At 48.9% G+C, this 10,594-nt stretch overlaps 1 protein-coding gene across 4 annotated transcripts; it reads left to right on the forward strand.

Annotated features, from left to right (window-relative positions):
* The first annotated feature begins 468 nt into the window (after positions 1–468).
* LOC131508748 (GTPase IMAP family member 1-like) lies at positions 469–6,284 on the forward strand. Of its 4 annotated transcripts, none has more exons than XM_058723847.1 (4): positions 520–654; positions 838–886; positions 3,462–3,510; positions 5,000–6,284. In XM_058723847.1, exons 2-4 carry the CDS (start codon positions 884–886, stop codon positions 5,881–5,883), a joined length of 936 nt encoding a protein of 311 aa, XP_058579830.1. In that variant the 5' UTR covers positions 520–654; positions 838–883; the 3' UTR covers positions 5,884–6,284. The 4 variants fall into 4 exon arrangements, with proteins under 4 accessions (XP_058579829.1, XP_058579830.1, XP_058579831.1 ...); XM_058723848.1 differs by having other exon boundaries at positions 838–883; positions 3,460–3,510; XM_058723846.1 differs by lacking the exon at positions 838–886 and having other exon boundaries at positions 469–654.
* The last annotated feature ends 4,310 nt before the right edge of the window (positions 6,285–10,594 follow it).

Genomic DNA, 10,594 nt, shown 5'->3' on the forward strand with positions numbered 1-10,594 from the left:
TCTCTCATGACCTCCTGAGAGGAGAAACAGACACTTGGGTCAGAGATACCAACTTGAGGCTAGACTAAGTCTCCTATGAAAATTCCATCCTCTTCCTGCTGTCTGATCTTTAATAGCTGAAAAGACCTCTTTTTCTTTAGGAATGAGGAGATGGCAGAGAGGACCACATTGGTGGCCTTGTCCACACTGATGTCCAGTCAAGGATTCCTCCCTGATTCCTGGGGAAGGAGACTCTCAAGAGGCCATTTTCTAGGAAAACACCCAAAAAGCAAAAGGCAACTGGACATAAGAGTACTGGGCAGAGGCCAAAACTGAGAACAGGCCTCAGAAATCTAAACTGCCCTTCACTGAGATTACAGCCCCTCCCGGGAACAAGATGTGGTGCCACAGTGATCTTCGGAAAGGATCAGCACACTCCCAAGCAGGGGGTGGGTTGCGCAGTGAAAAGAACACAAAGGCACCACTCACTGGCCCACCTGGCCCATGTGCTGTCCCTTTAAATCGGCACCACTGGGCCCTCCCTCCCTGGGCTCTGAGACTTCCTCCCTGTGCTGTGCTGGCAGGAACAGCCTCTGTACTCACAACCCAAGGCACAGCACCAGGTCGCGGGTTTCTGCAGCCAACAGCAGAGCCTGTCACCACTTCTGCTGGAAGGTGAGCACAAACGGTGAGGAAGGGAGCCACCTGGGGCAGGGGGGGTAGTGGACGAAGGGGGGCGGGGTTAGGGGGGCTCTAAGGAATTCAGGGCCTGGTTGCAGCTCACTGAGTGGGCGCCTGCATTCTACTCCCTCCCAGGAAGGGGAGCGGGATCTAGAAAGAATAACTTCACCCTTGCAGGCTTTTCAGGGAGCTCTGAGTTTCAGAACAAGCAAGTGAAGAAGAAATGGTAAGCATCTTCTCCAGCCGTGGAGTGCGCACACTTTTACTTGGGACTACGTACTTCGTCCTGCCCTGCTCCTCGCCTGGTCAGAAAGGTGTTTGCTAGAAGCACTGCCAGGGCTGAGCATGCTGGAGAAGGCTGCAGACACTCCCTCTGAGGGCATGTGCAGCCAAGGAGAGAGACATTTCTGAGGACAAACAAGTGAGTCTAACCTCAGAACACATCGCAGAGTGGAAATCGTGTCTGTGAGCCGAACCCCACTCACACCCTCCACCTCCTCAGCCCTGTGCACCCCCAGGGACTTGCAGGAGCCAGCAAGAGTTATGAACATGGTCTTCAGACCTCTGCAGTACACGTGCTTGTGTGTCCTTGCACATCCCTTCCCCCGCCCAAGCTGCCCAGGGCTCTGTGCGCTGGGAGCCCTCTTCATCCCCACACACTGGCTATAAATGAAGGACTTGGACAGGATGAATGGCTCACAAACACAGACCAGGGACCCAATGCATTAGAATCACTCAGGGGGTTGGGGTGGGTACCTCGGTGGCTTGGTCCATTAAGCTTTGAGCCCTGGGATGGATTCTGTGCTGTCAGTTCAATGCCTGGAGCCTGCTTTGGATTCTTCGTCTCCCTCTCTCTTTCTGACCCTCCCCTGCTCGAGCTCTGTCTCACCGTCTCTCAAAAAAATAAGTAAACAGTAAAATAAATTTTTTAATAAAAAAAATCCCTCAGGAGGAGGGCTGAGAGATACCGGTTTTTTAACGTTTATTTATTATTTATTTATTTGTTTGTTTATTTTTGAGACAGACATGTGAGCAGGGGAGGCACACACGAAGAAGAAGGAGAGAGAATCTGAAGCAGGCTCTGTGCTATCAGCACAGAGACTGATGAGGGGCTCAAACCCACAAACCATGAGATCATGAGCTGAACCAAAATTAAGAGTCAGACACTTAACAGACTGAGCCACAAAGGCACCCCCTTTTTTCTTATTAAACTACACATCTATGAAACAAAATGTCAAATATATATTTTAAAGACTCCCATAGAGGCCTCCAAAAGATAGCAGGTTCAGGAAGCAGGGGACTACATAATATCCAATCGCATTTAAGATGCTAGGAGTCTCCATGTTCTACATCAGTCATAGACTCCAAGCTCTAAACCCCAGATGTCAGCTCTCAGAAACTCTGGAAGAATTTTTCAAATCCCATCCCAAACCATCGCAAACCTTTGGGAAGTCCCATAGGGGCCAGGAGTCCAGTGGATTTCCTAGAGCACACTTGGTCAGTTCCGTCATCGATAAGGACTTCTTGCTTTAGCTAAATTCTTGTTCTTTGCACTGAATCTTCCGGCTGCTTCTTCAGTTCTGCTGTGCAGTCAGTTATGGGAGTTTGCTAATTTTTACACACAAGATCACTACTCACCTGAGGCCTGTGGGATCAACTTTACCAAGGGCTTTGGGGAGCCGAAAGGGGCACTACGCAGAAGACAAACCTGTCATCTAACGGGTCAGAGACAAGTTATCAATCAACCCTTCCCTTTGCTTGTCCTTGTGTGTTGCCCATGGGACACAGCACGGTCACCCACAGTAGCCAGGTGTTGCCATGAAGAGGTAGCATTTGAAATGGATGGCGGAGCACAGACAGGACTCAGACAGAAACGTGGGAGAGAAGGAGTGGTCATGGGGGTGAGCGCACAGGTGGGCTGGAAAGGCCCTGAAGCCTGTCCTCTGCGGAGCAGCTGACCCAGAAGGGGAGTGAGTGGCACACAGGGCTGGCGAAGCAGACAGAGCAGAGCTGCGCCCTTGTGACCAGGTCCTCGTGAGATCAAGCAGACTCCATCGCTGAGTGGCTAGCTGTAGTAAATCCTGCCGGACTTGGGGTCATCGCTTAGTTTGAGAGGCCTCAGATTCGGGGCAGGAACACCAGGAGCCGGAAGGGAGTGTCCCATCTCTCCAGCACACAGGTTGTATTTACACAAATGACACAAGCTGAATTCTTTGGTCTTCGGAGAGCAGATCACAGGTTCTTCAGATCAGCATGGGAGATAGGTATCTTTCCCAATTTTCAAAAGCAAACTGCAAACTCTCTTCTTGTCCCCCCACCCCCACCCCCGCCCATCCCCGGCCAACCGCCCTAAGGTGGTTCCCTAAGTCACTGAGCAGAATTTCTGATTCTCAGGGTTTTCCAAAGTCTCCTTTGGCTGTGGAATCTTCTGGGAAAACTTTGTGCCTACAGTTAATGCCACTGACATAAATTACCTGGGAAATTCTCAGCTAAAGCTCACTCACTGACACAGAGGACAGGTTATCACTTCCACTCTGTCATTTGCATTCAGGGTCCCTGAAAGGACCAACGAGGCTCACCAAAGGTTCTCATGGTTTGGTTCCAACACCAACCAGGTCCTTCCGGGGTTCCTCCCCAAATTCTGATGTTCAGGGAAGGGCAGGAACCATGACCTTTCATTGGGATGTCACCAGCTCTTTGGACCTTGCCTGAGCCACCTTAGGTAGTTATACCTATTCGATAAACCAACGAATGATTGAAGGAACGAAGGAACTAACACGTTGTGTTTGGAATTCTTTCAGGTGGGCATGGGAGGACGCAAGATGGCCAGAGATGAAGAGAATGCCTACGGTAAGAACTGATCTCAGTGTGTACTTGCCCCTAGGCGTCAGCTCTGGGTCCCAAGGCCATGGGCTAACTCAAGACTGAACAGAGACATTGGGGCACCTGGGTGGCCCAGTCGGTTGAGCGTCTGACTTCAGCTCAGGTCATGATCTCGCAGCTCGTGAGTTCGAGCCCCACGTTGGGCTCTGTGCTGACAGCTCAGAGCCTGGAGCCTGTTTCAGATTCGTCACCCTCTCTCTCTGTCCCAACCCACTCGCATTCTGTCTCTGTCTCTCTCAAAAATAAATAAACAGGGGCGCCTGGGTGGCGCAGTCGGTTAAGCGTCCGACTTCAGCCAGGTCATGATCTCGCGGTCCGTGAGTTCGAGCCCCGCGTCAGGCTCTGGGCTGATGGCTCGGAGCCTGGAGCCTGTTTCCGATTCTGTGTCTCCCTCTCTCTCTGCCCCTCCCCCGTTCATGCTCTGTCTCTCTCTGTCCCAAAAATAAATAAAAAAAAAAAAAAAAACGTTGAAAAAAAAATTTAAAAAAAAAAAATAAACATTAAAAAAAAAAAAAAAAAAAGACTGAGCAGAGACAAATCCCAGACATGTCCCCATGCTGGGGTGAAACAGCTAGAGCCCCAGCTTTGCATTTTTGCTGGACCTCTGCCCCTGACCTACTGAAGGATATTAAGTGCCTGACCAGACTGTGCCTTGGGTCCAAAGGGTACAATGAGGACAATACATCTACTCGATCCCCACGGAAGATGTGGAGGGTTGAGATCATGGACTAGAGGGAACACGGTTTACCAGGTAGACTGTGTCCGTGAACAAGGATGGAGGGTTAACTGTGTCTTACTGGAAGCAGGTTTACTAGAGAGAAGAGGGAGGAGGAGGGGAAGGGAGGAAGGGAAGAAGGAAAGAGATCTTGTCATCTAATACTCTGAGCAACCCTGGGAGACACAACTCTCTGTCACCCCTCCCAGTATGCAGAAGACGTTGAACGCTTAGTCTAAACTCGCCCAAGGTTCCACAGCTGGCACATGCGGGGCTGTGATTCCAACCCGGGGTGTCTGGGACTCCAGACAGCCCTTCACTCCCAGGCCTTCTGTGCCCTCCCGCATCTCCTCGCTGGGATGGCCCCTGGGAGAAGTCTGGCAGAGGCCTGGGAAGTCGTCGAGCACGGAGCAGCTCTGCAAAGTGCGGACGACCAGAGGTACTGTCAGCTGAAGTCATGGCCTGCGACCGTCGAGGGGGACCCTCCAGAGCAGTGTGCACCCGGTGCCGGAGCATGGACTGGGGGGCAGGTGCACGCACTGGAGCCAAAGATGGAAAAAAGGTGGCTAAAGATGCCCCCGTAGTCGCACAAGCTCTCACCAGAGCGCCTGCGAAAGGCCTGTTGGACAAGCAGAAGCGGGAGGCATCCTTGCCCTCCTCCCTCAGGAGGCACCCCGGAGCCCCGGTGGAGCTGGACGCGCGCTCTCAAGCCGGCGGCCCACGCCTACTCTGTCCTCACAGGTTCCCAGGACCCGGACGACCAGCAGCAGCCGCTCGCGCAGGAGCGCAGGCTCAGGCTCATCCTGGCCGGCAGGACCGGAGTGGGCAAGAGTGCCACGGGCAACAGCATCCTGGGCCACAGGCTCTTCCCGTCCAGGCTCGCGGCCACCCCGGTGACCAGAAGCTGCGCCCTGGGGAGCCGGAGCTGGGCCGGGTGGCGCGTGGAGGTCACCGACACCCCCGACCTCTTCACCGCCCAAGGCCGGCACGCGGACCCGGACTGCACCGAGCGGGCCAACTGCTACCTGCTCTCGGCGCCCGGGCCGCACGCGCTGCTGCTGGTCACGCAGCTGGGCCGCTTCACCGCCCAGGACGAGGAGGCGGCGCGCGGCGTCCGCGAGCTGTTCGGCGCCGGCGTCCTGGCGCGCGCCGTGCTCGTCTTCACGCGCCGGGAAGACCTGGAGGGGGGCTCGCTGCACGACTACGTGCGCGCCACCGACAACCGCGCGCTGCGGGCCCTGGTGGCCGAGTGCGGCGGCCGCGTGTGCGCCCTGGACAACCGGGCGGCGGGCGCCGAGCGCGATGCGCAGGTGGGCGAGCTGCTGGCGCTGGTGGAGCGGCTGGCGCTGGAGCACGACGGCGCGCCCTTCACCGACGACGTGTACGGCCTGGCGTGGGCCCGGCGCCACGCGCGTCCCGAGGACACGCTCCGCCTGGTGGCTGCGGGGCTGGCGGCCCGCGGCCTGGGGCGGGGTTGCGGGCGGGGGTGGGGGTGGGGGCGGCGCTGGCTGGAGGCCGCGAAACGGAGGTGGCGGCTGGTGCTTCTGCTGCTGGGGGGCGTGCTGCTGCTGGGCCTGGTGTTCCCGCGTGGGCCCCTGTCTTTGCCTGAGGGCCGTCCTGAGTGACCCTGTTAGAAGGACTTTGACCCATCAACTGAAGAACACGTTCCCCTGCTGGTATTGTGCGTCTCTAGGGCCCACAGGCTCTTCCTTCCTCCCTCCTATTCAGAGCCCTGCCTTGGGCCAACTCCTACAATACCTTCCCAGAGGTTGAGCGCTTCCCTGAGCTCTCTCTCCCTTGAGTGAAGCCGAACAACCAGCGTTTCTTTGGTCTGTTTTCCACCGATCAGACTGCCTCTCCTGTCGTTGAACTGTCTCCGCTCCTGTCTTTGCCTTCCTGTCCTGGACTCCCCTCAGATTAGGGTGAAAGCCAACAATGATCAGAGCCTCAGGCCATACTCGTTTATTTGAGTTATCTGAATTGAATAAATAAACGCACTAAATCACATTGTGTTTTCTTTAAATATAATTTATTGTCAAATTGGCTTCTATTCAACACCCAGTGCTCATCCCAACAAGTGCCCTCCTCAATGCCCATCCTTCAGCTGGTAGATGATTTTTCTGCTTTATCTGCCCATTGAATGTCATTCCTAGCCCAGTCTGCAAAATCCAGATACCTCATGCTTGCGCGTGCGTGCGCACACACACACACACACACACACACACACACACTCCAGCACCTAATCATAAGAACAGAATACACTGGAATAGAACTGTCCATCTGTACCAGCAAGGGAATGTGTCCCTGGGCATGGCCATTCCCACCCCTCTGCAGCTTGCAAGCAGACGTTCTACAAGTCCCAGGAGAATAGGACTAGAGACTCCGTTCCCTAGGGGCCATTGAGACCCTGAAGAAAGTCCACTTCCAAAGAGGAGTTTTTTTCACTGGCTCACACACTCACAGGGCGAGGATACACTTTTGAACTCAGGGATAAATAAACAACATTTAAGAGGTTTGGAAATTTTTCTTTTATTTCAATCTCAAAAAAAGGCTGGGTGGGTAGGGGGACAAACAGATTTGTGGGCCAACTAGTGAGATGATGTGAGGTGCAGAATCCTCTCCTTCTGTCCCATGCATCTCTGGAAGGATCATCTCTCTGGTCCAGGTCAAATGAGCCAGGTTAGCCTCTATTGTCCATCCTAACTGTGCCTCCTTAGCTCTCCACCCACACTTGCTTTGTCTCCAACATCTCTACCCTCACACACAAAGTCAAGCCCCTCTCTGATACTACAGTGCAATTCCATATCTCTTCCCTCCAGTATCCTCTGCCAGGTTGTCCTCACAGCCAGGGATTCTTAGGTTGCTGATGACCTCAGATTTCTAATGAAATGCATAAAAAGGGGAAATTGTCTGCAACAGCTGAGCACACATCGCAAAGAAAAGCCCACCAGCCTGCATGCAAGCCATGCAGACATGAACAGGGACACGGATGCCACACGCTAAAACCTGAAATTCCCTCAACTGCAAAAGTTATTCTGGCTTAAGGGGTTGTGTATGGTTCTAGCAGAAGCCCTGATAAGGAATCTTGATTTGGGTCTTGTTCACTTCTCAAACAGAAAGAAAGAAAAAAAATAAAACAAAACTCTGGCACTGTCACTTTGCTGAAAAAGGGGATGGTCCCTGGCAAAAATAAATGTGAGAAAAGAATAACAAGGTGTCCAGCGTGAACAATGGAAACTTTTAACTCACGACCCAAATAGTGAGAAATATTGGCTTCTTGCTCTTTAGTTGGGGAGGTTGAGAGCCCAGGGAACTCCCAAGGAGCAGTGTATGAGCTGATGGGAATATGGGAAGGAACATTCCGGGGGTCCTAGAGGGCCAGCATGCCCCACTAAGGCTGCGATCCAGGACATATTGAGAAGAAAGTGTGTTTGTGGGCAGTGTGTTAGAAGCTATCTATACATGTAGGATATATGTGAAAGTATAGAGCATGCCAGGAAAAAAATGTCTGAAACAGGGTGCCTGGGGCACTCGGTTAAGTGTCCAACTCTTGATTTCAGCTCAGGTCATGATCTCACTCACGGTTCATGAGATGGAGCCCCACATTGGGCTCTGTGCTGACAGTGCAGAGCCTGCTTGGAATTCTCTCTCCCTCTCTTCTGCCCCTTCCCCCTCTCAAAATAAATAAACTTAAAAGAAAACCTATAAAACTCTGAAAACACAGTGTAAATCTTTACAACCGTAAGTTAGGCAATAGTTTCTAATATATGACACCAAAATCAGAAGCAACCAAAGAAAATAGATGTACTGGATTTCGTCAAAATCTAAAATTTTTGCATATCATGGAACACCATCAAAAATGAAAAGACGACCCACAGAATGGGAGAAAATATTTGCAAATTACATATCTGACAAAGATCTAGTACCAAACTATATAAAGAACTCTTACAACTCCACAATAAAAAGACAAATCATTCAGTTTTTAAATAGATTAAAAAAATGGATTAGACATTTCTCCAAAGAAGATACACAAATAATCAACAAACACATGAAAAGATGCTCAACATCATTAATCACTAGGGAAATGCAAATCACAGAATGAGAAACCACTTCACATTCATAGAGTGGTTATAATTTTAAAAAAAGAAAAAGAAAAACTAACAAACACTAGTGAGGATGTAGAGAGATTGAACCTTTATACATTGCTGCTCAAGGTGTAAAATGGTGCCACCACTGTGGAAGATAGTCTGGCAATTCAATAAGCTAATCATAGAGTTGTCATGTGACTCAGTAATTCCATTCCTAGGTATATACCCAAGAGAACTGAAAACATGTTCACACAAAAACTTGTACATGGATGTTCATAGCATTATTCATTATAGCCAAAAAAGCGGAAGCAACCCAAATGTACATCAACTGATAAATGGCTAAACAAAATATGATATATCTAGATAATAGAATATCATTTAGCCATAAAAAGAAATGGAGTACAGATCCATGTTACAACCTGAATGAACCTTAAAAGCATTATGCTAAGTGAAAGAAGCCAGACACCAAAAAATCACATAAAGGTATGGTTCCATTTATATGGAATGTCCAGAAACTTGAGTGGGCTCATGAGAGCGTCCTTAAGAGGGTTTTAACTTTAGTTCTTTGTACTCTGTTAACATTTATATTCAGTTTCACTTTTTAAGCTTTTCTCCCCACTAATGGGTTGAATTGTATTGTCCCAAAAAAGATATGTTCAAGTCCTAAACCCCAGTACCTATGAATGTGACCTTATTTAGAAATAAGGTCTTTGAAAATTTAATTGTTAAGAAAAAGCTATTAGACTTCAAACTGTATTACAAAGCTGTAATCATCAAGACAGTATGGTACTGGCACAAAAACAGATACATAGATCAACGGACCAGAACAGGAAAGCCAGAAATGGACACACAAATATATGGCAAACTAATCTTTGACAAAGCAGGAAAGAATATCCAATGGAAAAAAATACCGTCTCTTCAGCAAATGTTGTTGGGAAAACCGGACAAACAACATGCAGAAGAATTAAACTGTACCACTTTCTGATACCATACACAAAAATAAATTCAAAATGGATGAAAGACCTAAATGTAAGACAGGAAACCATCAAAATCCTACAGAACACAGACAGTAACCTCTTTAACCTCGGCCACAGCAACTTCTTGCTATACATGTCTCCAGAGGCAAGGGAAACACAAAAGCAAAAATAAACTATTGGGACTTCATCAAAATAAAAAGCATCTGCACAGCAAAGGAAACAATCAACAAAACTAAAAGGCAGCCAGCCTATAGAATGGGAAAAAATATTTGCAAATGACATATCTGATAAAGGGTTAGTATCCAAAATCTGTAAGGAACTTATAAACTCAACAACCAAAAAACAAATAATCCAGTGAATGGGCAGAAGACATGAGTAGACACTTTTCCAAAGAAGGCATCCAGATGGCTAACAGACACATGAAAAAATTCTCAACATCACTCATCATCAGGGAATTGCAAATCAAAACCACACATCTGTCAGAATGGCTAAAATTAACAACTCAGGCAACAACAGATGTGGGTGCGGATGTGCAAAAAAGGGAACCCTTTTGCACTGTTGGTGGGAATGCAAACTGGTGCAGCCACTCTGGAAAACAGTGTCGAGGTTCCTCAAAAAATTAAAAATAGAACTACCCTACAACCCAGCAATTGCGCTACTAGGTATTTATCCAAAAGGTAATAGGAGTGTTGATTCGAAGGGGCACATGCACCCAAATGTTTATAGCAGCACCATCAACAATAGCCAGACTATGGAAAGAATCCAAATGTCCATCAACTGATGAAGGGATAAATAAGATATGACATATATATATATATATATATATATATATATATATATGCCACTCCTATGTGGAATTTAAGAAACAAAACAGATGAACATAGGGGAAGGGAAGGAAAAATAAAATAAGATAAAAAAGAGAGAGGGAGGTAAACCATAAGAGACTCCTAAGTATAGAGAACAAACTGAGGGTTGGCAGAGGGAGGTGGGTGGGGGATGGGCTAGATGGGTGATGGGCATTAAGGAAGACACTTGTTGGGATGAGCACTGGGTATTGTATACAAGTGATGAATCACTGAATTCTACTCCTGAAACCAATACTACACCATATAGTAACTAACTTGAATTTAAACTCTTGTCATATACTGTATTTAATGTAACTGGCAATAAGACAGCAGAGGAAAGGGTCTCTATCTGCAGGCAGCCTGACCTAGAATAGAAGCAAAGCTTTCCTAGGCTTATTCTTGTATGGAAAAGCAAAGGACTGTCCA

The sequence above is a fragment of the Neofelis nebulosa genome, chromosome 4 (assembly GCF_028018385.1).
Source record: "Neofelis nebulosa isolate mNeoNeb1 chromosome 4, mNeoNeb1.pri, whole genome shotgun sequence".
Lineage (NCBI taxonomy): Eukaryota > Metazoa > Chordata > Mammalia > Carnivora > Felidae > Neofelis > Neofelis nebulosa.

Excerpts from the sequence above, each read along its gene's own strand:
- LOC131508748 (XM_058723846.1), top strand. The coding sequence starts at position 484 with ATGTGCTGTCCCTTTAAATCGGCACCACTGGGCCCTCCCTCCCTGGGC. Across the intron at positions 655-3,461 it reads GTCACCACTTCTGCTGGAAG|GTGGGCATGGGAGGACGCAA; the intron begins GTGAGCACAAAC and ends GAATTCTTTCAG. Across the intron at positions 3,511-4,999 it reads AGATGAAGAGAATGCCTACG|GTTCCCAGGACCCGGACGAC; the intron begins GTAAGAACTGAT and ends CTGTCCTCACAG.